The 24,901-nt window shown below is 44.6% G+C and overlaps 1 protein-coding gene across 5 annotated transcripts in view; it reads right to left on the bottom strand.

Annotated features, from left to right (window-relative positions):
- Window positions 1–24,154, bottom strand: part of TEP1 (telomerase associated protein 1) — a 47,506-nt gene extending 23,352 nt beyond the window's left edge. For 2 of the 5 annotated variants that reach the window (XR_007727159.1, XM_050796478.1), the window contains exons 1-16: window positions 23,560–24,154; window positions 18,382–18,972; window positions 16,749–16,919; window positions 15,852–15,986; window positions 15,013–15,174; window positions 14,106–14,267; window positions 13,759–13,830; window positions 11,875–11,999; window positions 11,474–11,631; window positions 7,485–7,594; window positions 6,723–6,813; window positions 6,317–6,494; window positions 2,108–2,276; window positions 1,446–1,604; window positions 1,190–1,267; window positions 113–243 (exon numbers count right to left, since the gene is read on the bottom strand). Coding sequence is in view for 4 of the 5 variants with exons in the window: in XM_050796478.1 (XP_050652435.1) it covers window positions 113–243; window positions 1,190–1,267; window positions 1,446–1,604; window positions 2,108–2,276; window positions 6,317–6,494; window positions 6,723–6,813; window positions 7,485–7,594; window positions 11,474–11,631; window positions 11,875–11,999; window positions 13,759–13,830; window positions 14,106–14,267; window positions 15,013–15,174; window positions 15,852–15,986; window positions 16,749–16,919; window positions 18,382–18,948 (2,468 nt within the window). In the remaining variant the exon portion in view is untranslated. The remainder of the gene's footprint in view (window positions 1–112; window positions 244–1,189; window positions 1,268–1,445; window positions 1,605–2,107; window positions 2,277–6,316; window positions 6,495–6,722; window positions 6,814–7,484; window positions 7,595–11,473; window positions 11,632–11,874; window positions 12,000–13,758; window positions 13,831–14,105; window positions 14,268–15,012; window positions 15,175–15,851; window positions 15,987–16,748; window positions 16,920–18,381; window positions 18,973–23,559) is intronic. The other 3 variants (XM_050796476.1, XM_050796475.1, XM_050796474.1) reach the window with 3 other exon arrangements.
- Between the last annotated feature and the right edge of the window lie 747 nt (window positions 24,155–24,901).

The raw sequence follows: 24,901 nt of genomic DNA, 5'->3' as shown, positions 1-24,901 counted from the left end.
CAGAGTTGGGGAGATCCATGTCAAGTGGGAGTGTCCTATGCTTTGGCAGGCGTAGAGAGGAAATGTAGACCACTAATTTCTGACACTGGGCAGGAAGTATAAGCACCCTTACAGGTATTGTACCCTTCTCAGGAGGACACCAACAAAGAGGCACTTGGAATTCACATGCTGCCAGTAAAGCTGTTTGGCCACATTTATCATTCCTTCATCCATGCTTTGGCCAAAGAGGATGACCCTGTCCGCCTGTAAGATGAAAGGGAAGAAGATGCTAGAGAAGGGATGCTAGAGAACCTAGGACATTAAGATATGAGCTCTCTGAGGACAGGAGGATTAGGAGAACTCTGAGAGGAGTACCTCTCCTGAGAGCACATAGAATGAGGGAAGCCACTACATTTTAACTTACAGGGGACATCGGGGACATCAAAGTGGAGGTTGGAGTGGGGCACTGGTATACTGTAGATGGCTCATTCAGGCTCATGAGAGCTGATTGTTAAGTTTTCAGGAATTTTGTGGGCAGTTGTTAAAGATGGACATTATTAAACATCAAATGGTATACATTTAAAAAATCAAATAAGTTATATTTAAAACAAATGTGGCTGGGCATGTTGACACACACCAGTAGTCCCAGCTACTTGGGCGGCTGAGGCAGGAGAATCACTTGAGCCCAGAAGTTTTAGTTGCAGTGAGCTATAATCGAGCCACTTCACTCCAGCCTGGGCAACGGAGTGAGATCCTGTCTCAAAAAATAAAAATCAGAAAATAAAACAAATGTAATAAATACTCAAAACGCATAACTTCCTAATAATTTTACTACATTTTACTACTATCCACTCGTGCTTATTTACATCTACTGTATCAGGATTGTGAGAATACCACACAGCAGTGTGCTCCTGAGCATCTTTTCCCAACTCTGTTTTCAATCATGTTGGTAGCTTGAAATCAGCCACGGTAGGACTGTTTACACCATGGAAATTTAGCAGATGCTATTAACCGAGGCTTATTTTTCTAGGCAGCTGGTTGTTGAATATTTACCAGCACACCACTGAGTAGGGGGTTATAGCCAGTAGAGAGCTGATCTGACTATTTTATGTGGTTGGAGAAGTCAGCTTTAAAGGTCAAGAAATGAAATATATCAGTTGTAGAGGAAAATGTGGGGGAGGGAGAGGGTTTCTCAGGGATTAATACTCACAGGAACCCTTTGGCCAGCCAGAGACAGCAGGTATTTCCCAAAAGTATTCAGGGACCATTCACCATTTTCATCAAACTCCTGAAGGAAAGAGACTTCATGTTATGTGGTTGCACAGTAAGCAACAAACACTGCAGTCTTGCAGTCTGCTTGGGAAATCTTCAGAACTGTGTATATCTGTGCCTTTACCAAATATCTGGGCTATTCCCAGGCCTGTGTTCTTCATGTATTTTTGGATGGTGGGTGTTGAGTATCTGACCTGGACTTGAGCCTGGAGCCTGATGGCAGTCTTCAGGATGCCTTCTTCTGCCTTAAGCACTGCAGTCTTCAGAGTGTCACCTCCACACAGCATGACATCCACCTGCTCGGCCCTCGTGATCATCATCCCAATCAACAGCAGCGCATAGTTCAGTGGAGGCTGATTGGACAAGTGTCAGGGGAAATAAAGCTCCTCTGCTTTGGAATTCACCCTTGCCCAGCCAGCCCTGGAGGCCGAACCCTTCCACCAGTTTGAGGGAATAAGAAAAGGCGTAAAATCCCAAGTTAGGAGGCGGCAGCTTCAGCAGCCCTCAGGAAGAGCTGACTGTGGAGGGAGGAAGAGAGGAGCCAGGATCCCTGCCCAAGTTCAACCCTGGGATGTAGTGAGATGAAAGTGAGACATATTTTGGTGGATGGAAATTTAGAGAGTACCAAGTACCAGCCAAAGGGGAAATGTTAGTATTATAATCCATAAACCTGGTTGAAACAACATCCTAGGAATTGTCCCTAGGAACTGAGGACTGATACTTGGAAGCAAATTCGTATCATTTATTTCAGTCGGAGTGCTTGCCTGGGAAAACCAGCTCTGGAAACAGGATACCACTCAGGATCCCCAGCATCCTGCCAACCCAACCCCTTGGAGGATGCTTTTTACTTTCTTACCCCTTGTGGGTTGCTCTTTGGACAGAGCCTGTCCGCATTAGCGTCTGTCAGATAGACCAAGATGGTGCGGCCTGGCAGCAGGGGCAGGCTGTGCTTCACAGAGAGGTTCACAGCCGTCTCCAGGGCCTGTCGGTACCTGTTCAGCATCTCACCATCATATTTCCACTGTCTACAGGCAAGAAAGACACAGACACAGGGGCTCAGGGACTTATCTGCCCCTTAGAGGCAGACGGGGAGATGAGAACTTGCCACTAAGTATTGAGTCTTCTCCCTCCCTCAAGCACCACACCCCCTTCCACAGCCCACTCCATTTCTGGTGTAGAGGACTGAGACAGAGCTTCCCTAAGCCCCCATTCTATGGGATTCTTCTAATCCACACTCATGGTAGGAGAGGGGAAGTCATCTGTGGATCCACTAGCTACACTTACCACATGAATCCATTCTTACTTCATGAAGCAAGATTTAACGGCTACATAGTTGTAAATAGTATTTTAAAAAACAAATGCTAACTCCTTACTCTGAAAACTGACAATTAAAGGAGAATAAATTGAATATTCATCCCACCTTTCCCATACAATCTATTTCAGGGTAACTAAATAAATATAGTTGTTTAGTTACCCTGGGAGGCTGTTTTTTTAAATTCCAGTTAAAAAATATTGAGGAATGATAAAACCCTCATTCTGCAACCACCAATGAAACAACTGGTTCACGCAAAGATCACCAAAAGATGAGCCATTAACTACTGTTGAGAGATGAGGCTATTACTACCTAAAAGCGCTGATCAATATCAGCATTACTGAGTAGTAGTCCCACTTAAATAGTACATATATAGGATCACCTATGAGCTACTTGAAAAAAAAAAAAAATCTAAATCTGTTCAAGCCTTTAGAGCTAATGCCCAGTGAACATGAAATAGAAAAACAAGTTAGATGACATCATGAAGAAGGAGGGAAATCCAGAATATGGGATATTCTGTGGGGTCCCTGAACCTGGTTTTCATAGTAGCTCAATGGCATAAGAACGATTAAAAGATTAAAAGTGACGTAAGAGACTTAACAACCAAATGTAATGTGTATACCTTGTTTAGATCTTGATTTGAATAAAACTGTGAAATGATATTTTTAAACAATTGAAAATTTGAATATGGACTAAATAACAGATGATTTTACCAAGGAATTACTTTTAATTTTGTCAGGTATATTAACGACATTCTTATTGTATTAAAAATGTCCCTTTTTAAAGAAACACACACGAAATAAGGAAAGGTGAAATAAAATGTGTCTTATTATTTGACATTTGTTTTAAAAATATCTTCAAAAGAAAAGAAAAAGGAAAAAAGATCAGTAAAGAAAATGTAGGCTGGGCACGGTGGCTCACACCTATTATGTTTAATCTTGATTTGAATAAAACTGTGAAATGATATTTTTAAACAATTGGAAAATTTGAATATGGACTAAATAACAGATGATTTTACCAAGGAATTACTTTTATTTTGTCAGGTATATTAACGACATTCTTATTGTATTAAAAATGTCCCTTTTTAAAGAAACACACACGAAATAAGGAAAGGTGAAATAAAATGTGTCTTATTATTTGACATTTGTTTTAAAAATATCTTCAAAAGAAAAGAAAAAGGAAAAAAGATCAGTAAAGAAAATGTAGGCTGGGCACGGTGGCTCACACCTATTATCCCAGTACTTTGGGAGGCCAAGGTGGGCAGATCACAAGGTCCGGAGATGGAGACCATCCTGGCTAACACGGTGAAACCCCATCTCTACTAAAAAAAAAATACAAAAAAAATTAGCTGGGCATGGTGGTGGGCACCTGCAGTCCCAGCTACTCCGGAGGCTGAGGCAGGAGGATGGCGTGAACCCGGGAGGTGGAGCTTGCGGTGAGCCGAGGTCGCGCCACTGTGATCTCTGTCACCTGGGCGACAGAGCAAGACTCCGTCTCGAAAAAAAAAAAAAAAAAAAAGAAAGAAAATTTAATAAAATCTAGATAATCACTGAATCTGACAAACAGTTTTATGTAAGTCTTTTATTTTTATTACTTGTGCGCATAAAGTTTTTTATACTAGTTTTTTAATCTAGCAAAATCAGTAGTCTTCCCAGCGCTATCCAATAGAATTAAATTACAATTAAATCAAATTAAACTTCAATTATACACATATAATTTTCTAATAGTCACATTTTAAACAGTAAAAATAAACTGGTGAAATTAATTTTTCTTTTCTTTAAGAGACAAGATGGGCGTGGTGGCTCACGCCTGTAATCCCAGTACTTTGGGAGGCCGAGGCGGATGGATCACTTGAGGTCAGGAGTTTGACAGCAGCCTGGCCAACATGATGAAACCCTGTCTCGACTGAAAATACAAAAATTAGTGGGGTGTGGTGGCATGTGCCTGTAATCCCAGCTACTTGGGAGTCTGAGGCACGAGAATCACTTGAACAGGGGAGGCAGAGGTTGCAGTGAGCCGAGATCACACCAGCCTGGGTGACGAAGTGAGACTCTGCCTCAATTTAAAAAAAAAAAAAGAGAGAGACAGGGTCCTTGGCTCATGCCTATAATCTCAGCACTTTGGTTTGGGAGGCCAAGGTGGTTGGATTGCTTGAGCTCAGGGGTTTGAAACCAGCCTGGGCAACATGGTAAAACCCCAACTCTACAAAAAATATAAAAAATAGCTGGGTACAGTGGTGTGTGCCTATAATCCCAGCTACTTGAGAGGCTGAGGCAGGAGAATCACTTGAGCCGAGAGGTAGAGGTTGCAGTGAGCTGAGATTGTGCCACTGCACTCCAGCCTGGGAGATGGGAATAAAATCCTATCTCAAAAAAAAAAAAAAAAAGGGGGACAGGGTTTTCCTCTGTTGCCCAGTCTGTGCGGTGGCATGATCATAGCTCACTGCAGCCTCAAATTCCTGAGCTCAAGAGATCCTGCCACCTCAGCCTCCCAAGTAGGTGGGACTACAGGCGCAAGCACCTGCACCTGGCTAAAATGAATTTAATACTGCTTTTTATTTAACCCAATATATGAAAATATTTTCATGTCAGCCTGTAATTAATACAAAAATTATGACTATTTCATATTCTTTTTTCAGACTGCCTTCAAAACCCAGCATATCTGAACTCAGACTTCACTAGCATATTCAACTGCTAAACAGCCACATGTGGCTAGTGGCTACCACATTGGTCAGTACAAGAATACCATTTGGACTGGCCCCTTGGGCTTTTTTTTTTTTTTTTTTTTTTGAGACACAGTCTCGCTCTTGTTGCCCAGGCTGGAGTGCAGTGGCGCGATCTCGGCTCACAGCAACCTCCGCCTCCCAGGTTCAAGTGATTCTCCTGCCTTAGTCTCCCAAGTAGCTGGGATTACGGGCACCCGCCACCACGCCTGGCTAATTTTTGTATTTTTAGTAGAGAGGGGGTTTCACCATGTTGGCCAGGCTGGTCTCAAACTCCTGACCTCATGATCCGCCTGCCTCGTGATCCACCTGCCTCGGCCTCCCAAAGTGCTGGGATTACAGGCGTGAGCCACTGCACCTGGCCAGGCTTGACTCTTAAATGGCCCTCTGTTCAGCTACTGTTTCAGGAGATTCCCGGTTACTGACCCCTCTAGAAGATTAAGTGAGTCCTGTGTTTGTTTTGAATAAAAATAAGTGAAAGATACTGATGAACCACTTAAAAACACAGCTGAGACTTCATCACGCCTACAAAACAGATTGTACATCTGTCTGAGCCTGCTGATGGTAACTATCTTTGTGTGTATGTCAAAATACACACACACACACACACACAAAAACAAAAACAAAAAAGATGAATGGGTCAAAAAATACAGAAAGAGATAGAAACAGAAAGAAAAACAAACATGTCACAGAAAAGAAAAAGAAAGAAAATCATGAATCAGAGCAGAAGCAGAGAGGACACCAGCATACACTACCATAGATCAGCATAACTAAAAGGAATCCACATAAACCAATACAACAATCACAGATAATAGAGTGGAGGTCCAGGAGTAGATTTCGTTTCATGATCTCTCTTTCGGACAATGTTAAAGACAAGGTGTGCTGTGCAAAAAACCAGGCAGTTCTGAGCCATTGCGATGACTGACAAGCAAATCTTTACAGAAAAACAGCTGGGCTTCCCAGATGACTTCCAGCCTGTACCAGGGTAGCCCCGATTGCCCACCCTTGGCTCCCAGACAGTGCATACATACCTGGCCTTGTGTACTCTCAGCTTCTCCCTCTTAAGCTTCTCATACATCACAGGTACCCTCATTACTGTCCGAAGCTGCTGACAGCTTAGGTGGCAAAGAAACCTCCGCCTGGGACGGTTCTTGTCACTTCTAGTCAGTATCCGCCTCATCAGTGTTGTATTAGAAGGAAAGGGCAATGCTGTATGACAGGTAAATTTCTGAGTTAGGCAGCTTCCATTCCCTCATCTTTTCCTACCAGTAATGTGGCCTGAGCCCCAACCCTTGGGGCTGGCAAGTGCCTGACTTCTGCCCCCTACCCCAACACACCCTGAGACTGCAAGGCAAGAGGCTGAAAATATTGGTGCTGCTGCTTCATTTATTGTCAGATATGAGAGGCAAACAGGAGTTGGAAGAAGGGAGAGAATACCTTGGTTTCTGAGTTGAGCCTCAAGGGCATCAATGGAATCATGGGCATTAAGAAATCTGAATGGAAACTGCCGACTGTGGATCACCGACTTCTAGAAAGCAAGGGAGGGAGGGGTCATGAGCAGAGGAGCCGGGAGTATGGGGGGCTTCAGGGGTCCACTCTACTAGCTTTGTGAGAAGGCACAGAAGGACAAAATGAACTTAGACAAGAGATATAGAAAAGGGATAAGAAGAAGAAAGAAAAAAGTCATCATTTTAGGGTGTGAGAAGAGGTAACAAAAGAAGAGAAAGTAACAGAAAGAGCCCTGTTTCTTTTAAGACTCCCTCTGGGCGGGGTGTGGTGGCTCACGCCTGTAATCCCAGCACTTTGGGAGCCTGAGACCGGTGGACTGTCTGGGCTCACGAGTTCGAGACCAGCCTTGCGAACATGGCAAAACCCCATCTCTATAAATAAAAAATAAAGACTCCTTCTGAAATCAGTTACATCACAGAAGTGTCTCTTCCTGGTAAGTCACTGAGCTCAGAAAATTAAAATGAAAGTTCTTATACTCTATTGTAACTTCTCAAAGGATGTACTGAACCCCCAAACTTATCTCCCTCAACCTATCTGTATTTCCAGACCTACTTACAGCCCACATGGAAACAACTTGGTGGCCATACCTTCCTCTGCCACGTGAAAAAGCCTGGCCTCCAAAGCAGCAGTGGCCTGTCCTCATGCACATCTAGTTGCTGGGCCCCATGGCTACCAGCCCCTCACACATACCGCATGCTGGAGTCTCTGCAGAATGAGCTCATGGTGGCGGGCACTGATTCCAACCCGCAGCAGGTTGCACAGGTTCCGAAGCATGGCCATGAAGGGAAGCTTCCCATTTTCTGTGGAATGTGGGGCACAGAGTGAGAAAAACAAATAAGGAGGCCAGGCACAGTGGCATGCACCTATAATCTCAGCTGCCAAGAAGGCTGAGACAGAAGGATCACTTGAGCCCAGGACCCTGGAATTGGAGTCCAGGCTGGGCAACATAGCAAGACTGTCTCAAAAAAAAAAAAAAGCAAATGAGGGATGATTAGAGAGAGGTCAGAGACCAGAGCAAGAAGTTCAGAGACCAGGCATGTAGAAAGTCCAAGATAGAGGAAGTGAGGAATTCACATACAATCTCCTCTACTCAAAATGTTTTAAAGGCTTAGAAAGATTAAAAACAGGGTTGGCCTGAAGTTTGGAACAAAATTTATGCAACACTGTTTATGGGATGGCTGTTTCAATAAACAACTTATGTTACCACTTTATCTGTTGGCTCTAGCCCTAAGATTGCGTTCAACTGGCAAAATGTATTCTCTAGTCTAGAGCAAAGGTTTCTAAACTTTTTAGATGGCCAAAAGAGAAATTTCATAGTGTAAGTTGATTTATGAAGTATATATTAACATAATGTAGTACATTCATTAGTTAATATTTCAAGGCACAATATCCACTTAAAAGAAGGTTCACCATTTATGAAACCCCATCTCTACAAAAACACAAAAATTAGCCAGGCGTGGTGTCAGGTGCCTTTAATCCCAGCCACTTGGAAGGCTGCGAAGGTTGCAGTGAACTGAGATCATGCCACTGCACCGCAGCCTGGGTGATAAAGCAAGACTCTGTCTCGGAAAAAAAAAAAAGTTCTCCATTTATATGAATGTAAATCTATATTTCAAATAGTCTTCATAATTTTTAAGTTTTTTAACCAATTTCTTATATTTGATTAGTCATTACTTTTTTTGCTTAAATATAGGTGAAGAAGATTTGCACTGGAGATAGAATTTCACCTCTGATCTCTGTCACTTTCTTATTGTTCACTTGTCCCTGTGTTATCATTATCTTCAAGCCATAGTTTCTTTTCTCTTTTTTTTTTTTTGAGACGGAGTCTCACTCTGTCACCCAGGCTGGAGTGCAGTGGCACGATCTCAGCTCACTGCAACCTCTGCTTCCTGGATTCAAGTAATTGTCCTGCCTCAGCCTCCCAAGTAGCTGGGATTACAGGTGCCCACCACCACGCCTGGCTAATTTTGTATTTTTAGTAGAGACGGGGTTTCACCATGTTGGCCAGGCTGGTCTTGAACTCCTGATCTCCAGTGATCTGCCCGCCTCGGCCTCCCAAAGTGCTGGAATTACAGGCGTGAGCCACCATGCCCAGGCCATCGTTTCTTAATAATAATATTTTTAAGGGTTATATCAATTTTAAAGGGTTAGTTCGGTTAATACTGAATAATATAATTCCAAATCCATCTACAATTGAAAGAAAAATTGCTATAGATCAAATTATGTAGAAACCAAAATTTAAAAAAAAAAAAAGAGTGAAGGGGTGCCATTAATGCCCTCAGATTGTGGATGCTCAGAAAACCTCAACTATTACACATAACATGTAACACTGTATCGTATGGACTGAGTGACTATGTGGGTTCAATCTGCATGCTAAATATTGGGAAATTTTTTTTCTTTTAGATAAAAGTAAACATAAATAGGAGGTGTGATTTTCTTTTCCTGGACAGAGGTGCATTCGAACCACTTTAGAGGCCAGGTCTGTCAGTCCCACACTGTGCTTATGCACCAGCCCACACCATCAGCAGCTTCCATCAGGCAAACGGTGTTCCCTTTGTAAAGGGGATCTAAGTCTCATTTGAATTATAGCTGGAAGCTTTTAGCCCTCTGGAAGTCTTGGGATTCTCCAGTCATAATTCTTTTTCTTATTTTTGGATGGAGTCTCACTCTGTCACCCAGTGGCACAATCTTGGCTCACTGCAACCTCCACCTCCCAGGCTCAAGCAATCCTCCTGCCTCAACCTACCAAGCAGCTGGGACCACAGATATCAACCATCATGCTCAGCTAATTTTTGTATTTTTGGTAGAGACGGGGTTTCACCATGTTGCTCAGGCTGATCTCAAACTCCTGAGCTCAAGCGATTTGCCCGCCCCAGCCTCCCAAAGTGCTGGGATTACAGGCGTGAGCCATGGTGCCTGGCCTCCGGTCATAATTCTGATTCACAAACTGTACAGAACAATTAGGTTGTATATGTACTGTAAATGAACTATTGCATCCATTGTCGACTCAAGTTTTTTCAACTGTTACTATGTATAAAAGGTTTTCTAGATCATTTCTGATGAGAAAGTAAGTCCAATATCATACTGGTGATATTAGAAAATAAACTGGACATTTATCCTTCAGATTGCAAAATTCACTAATTTCATTCCAAAAAATGTTAATGAGTTATTAATGAGATCTGTGGTCTCCAAAAAGGGTTCTGTATACCCAATCACATTTTTATCTTATATTTTATACTTACATCTTTTTTTTTTATATTTCCTTTTATTTATTTATATTTATTTTTGGCTGGGCACAGTGGCTTACATCTGTAATCCCAGCAATTGAAGACCAGCCTTGGCAACAAAGCGAGGCCCTGTTTCTTTAAAAAAAAAAAAAAAAAAAGGTACATATATATTCTGATGTATCCTAAAAATTGTTTTTGTAGTATATGATTAAAAAAAGAGACTCTAGCCACCATGGGATTAGACTATGGGCATCTGCCTCAACCAGGATAAATGATATTAAAAGAATAAATTTACAGGTCCTTACATTTTCAGGGACAATGGTTCTCAACCAGAGGGAGGAAGTGGAGATGGGTGCATATAGAATTATCTTCATATGGCCGGGCGCAGTGGCTCACGCCTATAATCCCAGCACTTTGGGAGGCCGAGGCGGGTGGATTACTGGAGGTCAGGAGTTCAAGACCAGCTGAGCCAACATGGTGAAACCCCATCTTTACTAAAAATACAAAATTAGCTGGGCATGTTGGCGTGCACCTGTAATCCCAGCTACTCAGGAGGCTGAGGCAGGGCGTGGAGGTTGCAGTGAGCCAAGATTGCGCCATTGCATTCCGGCCTGGGCAAAAAGAGCAAAACTCTATCTCAAAAAGAAAAAAAAAAGAATTATCTACATATATCAGCTTCTATCCAGGCCCCTTTATTCTACTCCACCCCATGTGGTTTCAACTATCAGGGAAGAGGCTGTCAATTGGGGGCAGGTGTGTGTGTGTGAGTGTTTGTGTGTGGGTGCAGTGGCTCATGCCTGTAATTCCAACACTTTGGGAGGCCAAGGTAGGAGAATTGCTTGAGGCCATGAGTTTGAGACCAGCCTGGGCAACATTAGAAAGACCTTGTCTCTAAAATTTTTTTTTAAAAAAGTAAAAATTTTATAAAGTAAAAAATGAAAGAAACAACCTGCTATCGTTAAAAGTAGACCCAAAAAAAAAAAAAAAACAGAGAAAGATAACTTGGTCCTCCTTTATCTGAATTTTTTTTTTTTCCTGTATCAGTGTGGGCAACTTACCTAAAACTTCCATGTCCTAAATACAATAAGAGTTTCTGTACAGATTCCAACATGCCATGTGCCAGTCCTACCTTTTTTGGAATGAGTTACAGAGATATTGATACAAGCACAATCAGAGAGAAGGTGCTTTTGTCGTATGTTGATAAAAACTTGTGCATCACCTAACTACATCTGGTACAATGATGGATGATGCCAACATTACTCAAAGCAGGTACCACTGTTTACTTTGGTGTAGTCAATGGCAGACCTTATAAATCAAGTCATTTTCAGTAATACAACTACCAGGCAAAACAATAACTTCATCATTCCACAGAAATCTTCTAGTGAGGCTCTAAAATGTGGAGGCATAAATGGGGAAGAGAAGGAGGGAATGTGATGGTCAAGGTCACTCTACCAATGAGTTCCTCCCAGACCGACGCTTTGTTCCCCCGTAGGCTCAGCTCCCGCTCCCAGGTCTCTGGCCTAGACAGCTTCATCCTCTTCCCAGCTCTGCTAGAATCCCAAGGCCCGGGAAGGCGACTTCGAGAAAAGAGCTGTAGGTTGGAGGGGTATCTGAGGACAGGCAAGAAAGAAGTCTATCATTTCAGAGTCGGCAAGAAAAGAACTCAGAAAAGGAAAGGTGAGTCACGTTTACAGGTGAGTCAGAAAATGAAAGCCAGCCATTGGAAAGCTAGTCATGCAGATCTGCCTAAAGTCATGTTGCTGGGTTTGAGAACTACTGGGATAGGGGCCATGGATGTTGAAAAGTTACAGAATTACTTAGACGGAATGCATGCTCAGGGTGGAGCTCCTCACCTGTAACCCAGCAGGGCTTGAACGTGCTGCGCAGGCTCGTGGATGTGCAGTCGCTGAACCAGCTTCTTCAGGGTGAACCTTGGAGGATTCTTTTTCTCTGACACTGTATCATAGGCCTTCTCAAACTGTGGAAACATCCCCAAGTCCCATAGGGGTCCTTTCATCCATGACCATGGGAACTTTCTTCAGTAAAACAGATTGTAAAACCATCCTATCCCTATGTGGTAATTTCTTTCCTCAAAATAGATTTGGCCAAGGAGTAGGAATAGAGGATACAAATCTCTGGCAACAAGAGTTCCCATGGTGAGCACAGGATGGCAGCTCTTTGGGGTCACCATTTCATTCACACAAGCGGTCAACATGGGATGACTGGCTTGTGAGAAACAAGGTGGGGATAGAATGAGCATAGGACAGCTTTGTTTGTAGAGGAGGGGAAAGAGAAAATCAGCTCCGATTTAAATCACTGAGACTCTAATAGATAAATGAAGAAACAAGCACAATGCAGGTTACGAGGAGTTTAAAAACTAAAAGTAGGCCGGGTGTGGTGGCTCATGCCTGTAACCCTAGCACTTTGGGAGGCCCAGGCAGGTGGATCATTTGAATCCCAACTACTCGGGAGGGAGGAATAGGAGGTCAGGAGTTCGAGACCAGTCTGACCAACATGGTGAAACCCCCTCTCTAAAAAAAAAAAAAAAAAAAAAATTAGCTGGGCGTGGTGGTGCACGTCTGTACTCCCAACTACTTGAGAGGCTGAGGCAAGAGAATTGCTTGAACCCAGGAGGTGGAGATTGCAGTAAGCCAAGATAGCACCACTGCATTCCAGCCTGGGCTATAGAGTGAGACTCTGTCTCAAAAACAAATAAATAAATAAAAACTAAAAGTAGGTAGCTTTCAGAATCTTCTATGGTAAAAGAACTAAATTTAGGATATGTTAATGGGATGAAAAGATGAGTTGACCAATGGAGAATGTGTTCTTTCTTGTAACGCTAATATGTATTTTCCTAATCCTCTGTTTTAATAATGATGATGGTAGTGATAGCTAACACTTATTTACTGCCAGGAATTGCTAGAAATACTTTAAATATACTAACTTATTTAATCTTTATAACAATCCAACAATGTAGGTTCTGCTTTATTCTCATCTAATACATGAGAAAACTGAGGCAAGAGAGGTTAAATCATTTGACCAAAGTCTCATAGCCAGTAAGGGGTGGACGGAAGATGCAAACCCAGGTGACCTGAATCCAGATTCTATGCTCTTAACTGCTAAGTACAATACCTTATTTGTATGAAAGTAAAAAAGATTTTGTTTGGTTTGTTTTTAAAACTTCCTGTGAAAGGTAAATATTTCATAATGTTTTTAACTCACTTATCCAACTTTACTGACATGTCACCTGGCAGTAAAGTACAATACTGGCTGGGCGCGGTGGTTCACGTCTGTAACCCCAGCACTTTGGGAGGTCAAGGCGGGTGGATCACGAGGTCAGGAGTTCGAGACCAGCCTGGTCAACATGGTGAAACCCCGTCTCTACTAAAAATACAAAAATTAGCTGGGCGTGGTGGCACATGCCTGTAGTCCCAGCTACTTAGGAGGCTGAGGCAGGAGAATCGCTTGAGCCTCGGAGGTGGAGGTTGCAGTGAGCCAAGACCGCGCCACTGCAGCACTTCAGCCTGGGCAACAGTGTGTGACTCTGTTTCAAAAAAAAAAAAAAAAAAAAGTATAAAACCACATGCCTTTCCCAGTGCTCTCAGAACCTTACCCACAATCACAGCCAAGAATTCCAAGGCAGAAAGTATTTTTAATCCTAATGGAATTTTCTTCCTAAATATTATTCCAGAAAAGATTGTACATGCACATATACAACCCCAGAAGAAGGAACTCACCTTTTTCTGCTCATCTCTAAGAAACACTATGTACCTTGGAAAAGGTCTGCGAGAAAATGGAGGCTCCATCCTCTGTAGGGACAGGAGAAGCAGTTTAAAAAAGGGAAATGGAGGCTGTCCCTGAAGAAACCCAGTCAGTAGCCCTGAAGGTGCATCTCCACCAAAAAGGAAGCCAGCTAGAAAAGAAGCCTGCCCTGTACCGTATGCACCCGAGCTCTACCCCGCTCCCCGGAATTTCTCTGACTCTCTTTGCTCCTGGTGTAGGACTCCCCAGCATCAGCATACTCCCTTTTCCTGCCCTTCCCGGAGAAAAGGGGCGTGGGTCAAGGGCTGGGGCAGTGACTGACTGGAGAGCGGGGTGGCCTGCGGGGGTGTCTCTTGGCCCGGTGCTTCCGAGGGTTATACTTAGCCAGCTGGTACTCGTCAAACTGGGCAAATTTGTCCGTCATAGCAGCACGGAGACAGGCGGGCAGGGGCACCAGCTTATTCTCATCTCCCTCAGCCAGGCTCTGTCAAAGAGAGAGGAGACCATTAGAAGCAAGACCCAAATCAACCCTCCAAAACAAAACGAGGCCACTTCATGGAGATACATGAGAGCACAGAAAAGCGAGCAACTTCCCAGCCCTAGCTCCAAAATCACAATTTCTGTGGTACTGATTTTCATTTCTTCATTAGAAACATGAGGTCCAGGCTGGGCGGGGTGGCTCGCCTTTACACCTGTAATCCCAGCACTTAGGGAGGCCAAGGCCAGTGGATCACCTGAGGTCAGGAGTTCAAGATCAGCCTGGCCATGATGGTGAAACCCCATCTCTACTAACAACACAAAACCTAGCCAGGCGTGGTAGTGCACACCTGTAATCCCAGCTACTCGGGAGGCTGAGGCAGGAGAATCACTTGAACCCGGGAGACGGCGGTTGCAGTGAGCCAAGATCACACCATTGTACTCCAGCCTGGGCAACAAGAGTGAAACTCCAAAAAAAAAAAAAAAAAAAAAAAAAAAAAAAAAAAAAAAAAAAAAGCATGAGGTCCAAAATAAGACCATTTTTTTCCTCAAACTTTGATCCAGTCCTTCTCAATCATCTTCTCCATGTTGGGCAACCCAGCCTAGTAGAGGGAGAAGCTGTCCTGTCTGGGCACCAATGCTGAGGAAAGCTGAGGGGAAGCCAAACTGCCTGAGAATTTTCTCCAAGGATGCAGTGAGCATAAGAGAAGGAACCAAGGGAAGGCCCAAGCTCAGGGAAATGAGCACCATACCTGGTAAAGCTCAGCCACCTGGATCCAGTCAGAAGGCAGCTGGACAATGGCACAGAAATATCGTCGCAGGTGGGGGCGGCACGCCGGTAAGAAGGCAGCAATGGCCAAGATTTTATTGGCCACATTCCGGACGTTCAGCTGCTGCCTGGCATACAAAGATGCCTAGGACACAAGGTAAGAGGACTAGAATCTCAGCCACTCCTCCCGTAGCTTTCTGCCCTGAACTTACTTGCTGATTGAGTGTGCCTGTATAAAACCTTTCCTGAGCCCTCCACATTGTCCACAAAATACGAAGCCCAGGCTGCCTGACTTGGCATTCTAAGTCCTCCATATTCTATCCCTTACCCACCTTTCCAGCATGTCTTCTTCTGAGTCTACTGACTGCCTTGCAAGTCAACCAGGCCTTTTCCTTCTTTGGAAGACCTCCTGCATCAATATCTACCAAAAAATTATCCAGGGTTCAAATCATTCATTAAACCTGCCATTTTCCAAAGCATCATAGAAGATATTTCCCACACCGCTCTTCTCTGCTTCAGAAATGTTCACTATGTAATATTCCAGCTGTATTTGTATGATATTTGGAAAAGTATTTTGCTTCCCTAACAATACTATAAGCTCCTTGAGAGAATGGGCACTTACTAACAAACCAAGCCTAGTATACTCTTCCCCCACTCTTCACTGAACCACAGGGACTAGGCCTCAGACTCACCCAGAAATTCTCCCTCAGAGAAGCTCCTCCCATCCTCAGCATGAGGCTAGTCACCATCCCTCCACACACCGTAACCACACTCCCTGTCTGCTAGCTTTACACCCCCATCCCCTCCTTCACACCACAATACCTTGAGGATAAACTCAGGCTCCAGGGGCGCAAGTTCACGACAGTTTTCAAAAATGGCAGCCAGGGTGGGGTCAGATGCATCTTTCATGTTTACTTCTGAGACCAGAGTAGAGCACAGCAAGCTCAATAGAGCCATCTTGGAATTGAGAAAGAGAGGGAAGAAATGAGAAGAGAGGTAATAAGGACCAACTTAAGCATCCATGCAGACTAACTTACAAAATCAAGGACAGAGAGAATGGACCCGAGATGTGGAGTCCAATTGAGAACTTAGAAAAGGGGACTAGGACCAGGCATGGTTGCTCACGTCTGTAATCCCAGCACTCTGGGAGACCGAGGCGGGCAGATCACCTGAGGTCAGGAGCTCAAGAGCAGCCTGGCCAACATGGCGAAACCCCATCTCTACTGAAGACCCAAAAATTAGCCAGGCACGGCGGCGCATGCCTGTAATTCCAGCTACCCTGGAGGCTGAGGCAGGAGAATAACTTGAAGCCAGGAGGCAGAGGTTGCAATGAGCTGAGATCGTGCCATTGCACTCCAGCCTAGGCGACACAGCGAGACTCCATCTCAAAAAGGAAAGAAGGAGAGAGAGAGAGAAAGAGAGAGGGAGAGGGAGAGAGAGAGACAGAGAGAGAGACAGAGGGAGAAAGGGAAAGGAAAGGAAAGAAAGGAAAGGAAAGGAAAGGAAAGGAAAGGAAAGGAAAGGAAAGAAAGGAAAGGAAAGGAAAAAGGAAAGGAAAAGAAAAAAGAAAAGAAAGAAAAGGGCATTAGGAAGTGAGAAATAAGAGCTGGGTTGTATCCCTACCTTCCCCTTCCAACTGGGGAGGGGACCTGGTTCAAGTACTCCACCCCCAACCTCCCCTCCACACCATTAACTTTTCCCCAACTCTTGAACTTTTACCTTCTTTTCCTGAAGGACCTGGTCAGTAGGCTCCGGATGAGATTCAGAGTCTCCAGAGGTGAGCTTCAAGGCCAGATCCTCCACCTCCTCCTCCTCCTCTCCCAAGCTCAGACTGTAAGAAGGCATTTGGGTCTCTGCCCCTTTCTTCTCTTCTGAATCAAACCAACGACCCTGGGGATAGTAGTGGCAGTTATGAATCACAGAATGTATCCACAGACCCTCAAACCCAGATGGATCTGAAGGCAGCACCAGGACATGGGAAAAGTCTAAATCTCCATTAATAGCACCTCTAATCTCCTCTCCCTCTCCCTTCACACGCCAGCACTGATGTGTCCTGACTTACTGCTCTCACACACCACCTTGCTCTACTCAACCTTCAGAGCCTTCGCCCACATGCTTCATAATCTGCCCCTGCTTTCATCTCTTCATTGATGTCACAATCTGGGAGCATGGGGCTCTTCACACACCTTTTAGGATATTGGTAAGATGTTTTGGGGGTCAAAAGAAAAAGGGCAAAGCCCTATATTAATCCCCCAGCAGTCTTGGGCTGCTTAGCCTCTCTGAACCTCAGCTTTCTCTCATTCACTACCACCTATCTGATAGGGCCTCTGGGAAATTAAATGGAGTGATATATGTATGTGTGACTCTGCAAAATGCAAAGCCCTAAATGAATGTTAAGATGGCAGTAGTTGTAATCCTGATAACCCTGTGAAGTAGATTTTCATTAAATTCATTTTAAAGGTGAGGAAATTAAAGCTCTAAAGGGTTAAGAGGTTGCCCAAGATTACATAGTTTGTAATTGGCAGAGACAGAAAAAGTTCAGATTAGCCTTGTCCCTCAACCCGAAACACAAGTATATACAGAAGCAATGTGTGTCTATCTAGTGATTCTGAATTGTATACTAAATGTAGGCATGTAGATGTGTAAAAGTGGATATGTGTTTGCACATGCACACACAATTAAGTGGTCTCTGGTATAGGCCCTGATAGGGCTGTTGGAAAATTAATTAGTAGATGTATCTCATGCCTGATCTCAAAAGCACCTAACTGACTCTGCTATAGTGACATTACGCTGGCCCTCCCGAGCAGAGGCTTCCTAAGGACAGGGACTGTTTTCTGTTATGGTCTTTTGGGCTTTCATCTTTTTGAGACAGTCTCGCTCTGTTGCCCAGGCTGGAGTGCAGTGATGCAATCTCGCCTCCCGGGTTTAAGCAATTTTCGTGCCTCAGTCTCCCAAGTAGCTGGGATTACAGGTGCACACCACCACACCCAACTAATTTTTGTATTTTTGGTAGAGATGGGGTTTCACCATGTTGCCCAGGCTGGTCTCGAACTCCTGGACTCCACCTGCCTTGGCCTCCCAAAGTGCTGGGATTACAGGCATGAGCCACTGCGCCCAGCCAGGACAGGAATTGTTTTTGATCTATTGCACAAAATCTCCAAAGTAGATATGCAATAAAAGTAACGATGCCAGTGAAGATGGTCCTGCAACAAAGGGTATCTTAGGAGAGGCTCTGAGAAGAGAAGATAGCCAGACACAGAGCAGCACAGAGGGAAACTGAGACACTGAAAGCTAGAGACAAGAGAGCACAACAGACATGGCTGGAGTCAAGATGCGTGCCTGGAGCTATTACCAAAGTTGCTTCCTGAACTGTTCCTGTGGCAGAGAGAGATTTCAGGGCTATAGGGCAGGTTGAAAGGTCTAGTCCCTTAGAGAAATGCTGAGCGCTCCAACTTGGAGGCTCAGAGAGCAGGCAATTGCTGTTGTTCACACAGTACAAATCAGCTTGCGTCATGTGAGATATCTGTAGACTCTGGAACAAGCGGCTGGCAGACACAGTGCTCTTTAGACTAGGGAGGGTGGCCAGGCACCGGTTCTCCAAGGAGAGGATGTCTGGGTGGGCAGAAACATGTCCATGTGGTTTCTCCATGGTCTTCAGGTCAGAAAGCGTGGCCAGGCACCGGTTCTCCAAGGAGAGGATGTCTGGGTGGGCAGACACATATCCATGTGGTTTTTCTACGGTCTTCAGGTCAGGAAGCGTGGCTAGGCACTGGTTCTTCAAGGAGAGGATATCTGAGTGGGCAGATATATGCTGATGTAGTTTCTCCATGGGCTGTAAGTCAGGGAGCATAGCCAGGCACCGGTTCTCCAAGGAGAGGATGTCCGGATGGGCAGACACATGCCCATGGGGTTTTTCCATGGCTGAAACTCAGTTTGTATGTGCCTAGAAGGAGAGAAAGACAGGAGATGAGCACCTGGCTGCACTGAGCATGTATTTGTAGGAGAGCATATCTTCGCCACAGCCCTCCCGATAATGCCAGTGATTTGCAAGTGGAAAACAATGAATGTTGTTTTTCTTAGGACTGGGTTCATCCAGAGAATATTCTAAGAGAGAGGGGTAGGGAAAAGGTAAGGCAGAGGCTTAAGAGCAGAGATATTAAGAAAAGGCCGGTGCAGTGGCTCATGCCTATAATCCCAACACTTTGGGAGCTAAGCCAAGAGGATTGCTTGAGTCCAGGAGTTCGAGGCAAGCCTGGGCAACACGGTGAAACCCCATCTCTACAAAGTTTTAAAAAATAAAATATATTTCTTAAAAAAGAAACAAAAAGGAATGACTGGAGAAGAAGGGACATGCCTTCTCATAAGAAGATAAAGGAGACTCCACCCCCTCCCCGCGACCCCCGCTACAGGACTATCAGTTTAATCCCTACTTAGTAGAGGGGCCTCGCAATATAATCTGGACTGTGGGTTCTTAGCTCCAGAGAAACAGGTACTTTAATCAAGTTGCCAATACTTACCACCTCAGCTTCCTTGCCTCCTATTCACTCTTCAACCAACTAAATGGGATTCTGTCCCCACCAGTCCACAAGTCCTCTTAGGTAACCAAGGAACTTTTTGTTACTCCCATAAATAAATACATCTTAGCCCTTATCTCATTTCACCCCTCAAGTAGAATATGACATTGTTGATTACTCTCTCGTTAAAACTCTCTCTTCCTTTGCTTTCCATGATGCTACTGTCCTGATTTTCTTCTTAAAACTATTCTGGCTAGATCTTCTTGGGGATTCTTTCTCTGCCATTTCTTAACATCGATGCTCCAAAGAGTTCTATTCTAATCCTTTTACATATTTTCCTGGGGTAGTCTCACCCACTATGTGGCTCCAAATAACATTTCTATGCTGGCAACTCACGGATCTATTCCTGGACCTAGGTCTCCCTCCTGAGCTTCATATTCTTTTATCCATTTGCCTCTTGGGTATCCCCTCTGGATGATTCAAAGGTGCTCCAGATTCCACAGATCTTAAATGCATCATCTTTCTCCTTCTCTTATCTCTGCCCCAAATCCATTCCCCTTCCTTTGCCCCCTCTGCCTACTGGAGTTTGAAGTGAGACAGACTTTAGTTTGAATCCTCCTTTACCTTGGGATCTTGGTTGGGTAAGATACTGAAATTCTCTGTATCTCTAGAGTTTTCACATTTATAAAATTAAGAAAAATGCTTACCTCACAGAGTTGTTATAGAAATAAATGAGAAAAAAATATTAGGCAGTTTGAGCATTGCCTGGCACTAAGTGTTCAACATAGAAGTTATTATTATTTGTTATTATTATCCAGTAGACTACCAAATCCTATTGATTCCACTCCCTCAGTGTCTCTCAAATCTATCCAATTCTCTCCATTCCTCCTACCACCACCTTTGTTGAAACCCTCTAATCCATGTGGTGACACACTGTATATAGATATGTCTAAAGGACCTCCCTGCTAGAGCCAGATGTGGTAGCCTGTAACCCCAGCAAATCTCGAAGTCTGAGACAGGAGGATCACTTGAGCCCAGGAGTTTAAAACCAGGCTGAGCTACGTAGTGAGACTCCAATTTTTTTTTTTTTTTTTTTTTGAGACAGAGTCTTGCTCTGTCACCCAGGCTGGAGTGCAATGGCACGATCTTGGCTCACTGTAACCTCCGCCTCCCGGGTTCAAGCCATTCTCCTACCTCAGACTCCCAAGTAGCTGGGATTACAGGTGCCCGCCACCACGCCCAGCTATTTTTTTTTTTTTTTTTTTTTTGTATTTTTAGTAGAGACAGGGTTTCACTATGTTGGCCAGGCTGGTCTCGAACTCCTGACCTTGTGACCTGCCCACCTCGGCCTCCCAAAGTGCTGGGATTACAGGCATAAGCCACTGCACCTGGCCGACTCCTTTTTTTTTTTTTTTTTTTTTTTAAAAGCATGTTTGCTTCTTAGTAGCCCACTTGCTAATTGTTTCTTCTTTGTTTTTGTTTTTTTGTTTTTTGAGACTGATTCTCACTGTGTTGCCAGGCTGGAGTGCAGTGGCGCAGTCTCGGCTCACTGCAACCTCGACTTCCCGGGTTCAAGCAATTCTCCTGCCTCAGCCTCCCAAGTAGCTGGGATTACAGGTATGGGCCACTATGCCCAGCTAATTTTTGTATTTGTAGTAGAGACGGGGTTTCACCATGTTGGTCAGGATGGTCTCGATCTCCTGACCTCATGATCTATTCACCTTGGCCTCCCAAAGTGCTGGGATTACAGACGTGAGCCACCGTACCCAGCCTAATTGTTTCTCTTTACTGAAATAAAACTCCTTAAGGTAAGGGCTCCTTTGTCTTGCTCCCCTCTGCATCCTCAGCATCACACACAAAACCCGACTTCTGGTCACCTCCCAGCATCATCTCTCACTAACACCCCAATCTAACTCTCAGCACTCTAAGCTTCAATCATACCAATTTTATTTAGCTTATTAATTGCCAAGATATCTCTTGACTCTGGGGCTTTGCACAGGCAGATCCCTGCAACACTCTTTCTTCTACCAACACCACCCCTCCTTTACAAGGCCAAATGCTACTTTCCTCTCACTCTACAGGCTTCAGTTTCATCATCAATTCCTCCAAAAAGCCTGTGCTGACACCAAGCCCCAGTCTGGTTTAGGTGGCCTTCTCCTTGTTTTCACAACACCCATACTTCCCCTATCATACAGCACATCACCTGTTTGTCTTTCTTCCCAATAGACCATTAAGTTCCTAAGGAGAGAGACCCTTTTAGCCTTGTTAACCGTTGTTCCCACAATTGCTGGTCAGTGGGATTCAGAGGCTTTTGAGAATCTGGTGAAAGCTATGGAGCTTTTTCACAGAAAAAATAAGAGTATATACTGTTTTGTGCTCAATTTTCAGAGTGTCTATGAAGCCCATTTATGGACCTCCCAGGATCTCCATAAACTGCAAATTAGAAACCTCTGCCTAACAGAATGCTTGAATTATACCATCAGGAACCTATTTTCTGGCCGGGTGTGGTGGCTCACACCTATAATCCTAGCACTTTGGAAGGCTAAGGTGGGAGGATCACTTGAGGTCAGGAGTTCAGGACCAGCCTGGGCAACATAGTGAGACCTCTATTTAAAAAAAAAAAAAAAAGGAATGTATTTTCTTATTTATTTGGACAAAGGCTAATCTCTCATTCATACGTAAATATTTTGGGAATAATATTGTTAAGTCAACCACTTAAACTTAGTGTGAAAAAGCTTAGGGACAGGAGTATAGAACACTTCCAAGAAGACCTGAATGACTAACAATCCAGGGCCAAAAAGGACAGCAATATCTCACTGGACGTCAATGTGACAAACACATACAAAATTATGGTTTCCATGCCCTGTACATTTTGCTCATGTCGTTGCCCTACATGAGCCCCCAAGGAAAGGAGTGGGGAATCTCAGAATTGACTCAGACTTTTTTTAAAGAGATCTCAAACCAAAAATAACAGAAAAATAAGGACAGTTTATTTGAGCAACACAGTGAGACTGTCCTATCCTAAAAAGGACAGTCTCACTATGTTGCTCATTTTATTTTTTTGCCACCCTGGAGTTTTTGAAAGGAGATTCAGCTGAACCACAAATGAAAAGCTAAAGTTCCATCCCCACTTCCATCTCTAGTTCCCTTCTCTGGAAGTAAACATTGCTAACAGTTTTATACTAACAGTTTCACAGTTTCTATGCCTATACAAATATATGCCTTCACCATCACCGCTGCTTCCGCTTTTGCTTTAAACAGGATCATAAGTTAGACTCCATTCTGCGCTTAGTACATCTCAGAGACCTTGCCGTGTTAACACATTAATACCCACCTCACCAATTTTTTTTTTTTTTTTTTTTTTTTTTTTTTTGAGGTGGAGTCTGGCTCTGTGGTTCAGCTCACTGCAATCTCTGCCTCCCGAGTTCTAGCGATTCTCCTGCCTTAGCCTCCCGAGTAACTGGGATTACAGGCGCCCACCGCCATGCCCGGCTAATTTTTTGTATTTTCAGTAGAGAGTGGTTTCACCATGTTGGCCAGGCTGGTCTCAAACTCCTGACCTCAGGTGATCCCCCACCTCCGCACCCCCAAAGTGCTGGGATTACAGGCGTGAACCACCGCGCCCGGCCTTCACCTCAGTCTTTTTAAGACAGTCTGGGTTTCTATTATTACAAACGGTTCTCATACTACCATTTGTTGGTGACAGCCACTGTCCCCTTTCAGTGGGCACACAGAGCAAGGAAGTAAGAGGGGATGATTGTCACGTGGTCTCTCTTCCTGTCCCTCCCTCTCCTTCAGCCTTGTCCTCCTTTCTCACCTCCCCTTTCACGCAGTGTACACTCCCTCCCCTTCCCGGAGCCGCCGGGGCCGGGAGGAGCAGGGTGGACGCACCCCTAGCTGAATCTCGGGTGGTTCCTAACCGGCCCCGCCAGGCCCTTCCCACCCGGCTCTCAGCCTCAGAGCCCAGAGCCCTAGACCCAGGGCCAGGGCAAGTTCTGCCTGCGCTCGGGCCCTACCTTAGACTGGGGCTGGAGACCCTGGGTGCCTGACCTGGGGCGTCCAATTCCCGCAGCAGGAAGCAGAAACTTCGCTCTGGGTTCTGCCAGTGGGAAGGGTGGCAGCCGGGGGAGGAGCCGGATGCGGATCTGGGAAGAGACAGTGCGGGCGGAGACTCTCGGGCCCGGGCGGGGCGCGGCAGCGGCTGGAGGGGCAGCGAGCCGAGGGCCGGGCACGACGACATGCCAGGACGGCGACGCGAATGCCCAGGACCCCTGCAGCCTTTTCTGGGACCCGAGTTTAGTTTGTTGTTGTTTCTCTTCTTTTCCCTTTCCGGTGCTGTTTTCTCCTGTCCCTAGGGCTTCCCCCCTACCAAATTCGTCTCCTCTGGCTAATTTTCGTCTTTTTTCTCTTATTATCTCTTCAGCCACTGTTTCTTGGAAAAGATTTTAGCATGTTCGCTGCCTGTCTGTACACCTCTCCTTCCTAGCATCAACGACGGTCAGACTCAATTCATCCTAAAGTTCCTTTGAGGAACTCCTTAAAAGGAGACGGAAAGTCTAAAGCAACCGCCTGTAACCAAGTGTAGACATCAGTCAATCCAAGTTCGCTGAACTAAGAGCAAGTCCCTCCCCTCCTGTTGATCAGAAGAGAGATACGTGGATCACACAGAATCTATCTGGAGCCATCCTGAATGATTAATGCTGAACCCTTTCCAGGAAGATGGAACCAGGCTTAGGAAAGAGACAAGTGACCCTTAGGTTAATAATGCTAGCTTCGTAAAGACAGGACCAAACATAGTAGCAGGAGAAATATGCTTTCTACCTATAAAGCAGATTAGCTGTCTTCTGGAAAATATCATTGCTTTCCTTAGAGAGGTACCCTTGAGTCTCAGGTAACAGCTGAGCTTCGGCTCAGAATTGAGGATATTCTATCCTCTATTAACTGAGCCAGTACCACTTTCCTTCCTTAGAAACCTCCATTGCCACCCACCCCATCAGTCCCAACACTCCCTGCAATGGTCTTTATGTTTGTGTCTCCCCAAAATTTATATATTGAAACGCTAATCCCAATGCGATGGTCTTTAGGGTGTGATCTCTGGGAGGTCATTAGGTCATGGAGTTTAGAATACTCATAAATGGAATCGGTGGCCTCATAAGGAAAGACGGAAGGGCTAGCTAGCTCTTTGTCCGCGATATGAGAATACAAGAAAACAGCCATCTGCAATCCCAAGGAAGGCCCTCATCTTCAGAAGCAGACCATGCTGGCAATCTGATCTTGGACTTCCATTCTCTAGAACTGTGAGAAATAATATTTGTTGTTTAAGCCACCCAGTCTACGGTAATTTGTTGTAGCCACCTG

Source organism: Macaca thibetana, chromosome 7 (assembly GCF_024542745.1).
Source record: "Macaca thibetana thibetana isolate TM-01 chromosome 7, ASM2454274v1, whole genome shotgun sequence".
In the NCBI taxonomy this organism is placed as follows: Eukaryota; Metazoa; Chordata; class Mammalia; order Primates; family Cercopithecidae; genus Macaca; species Macaca thibetana.
This window is presented reverse-complemented; position numbering and strand designations above follow the sequence as displayed.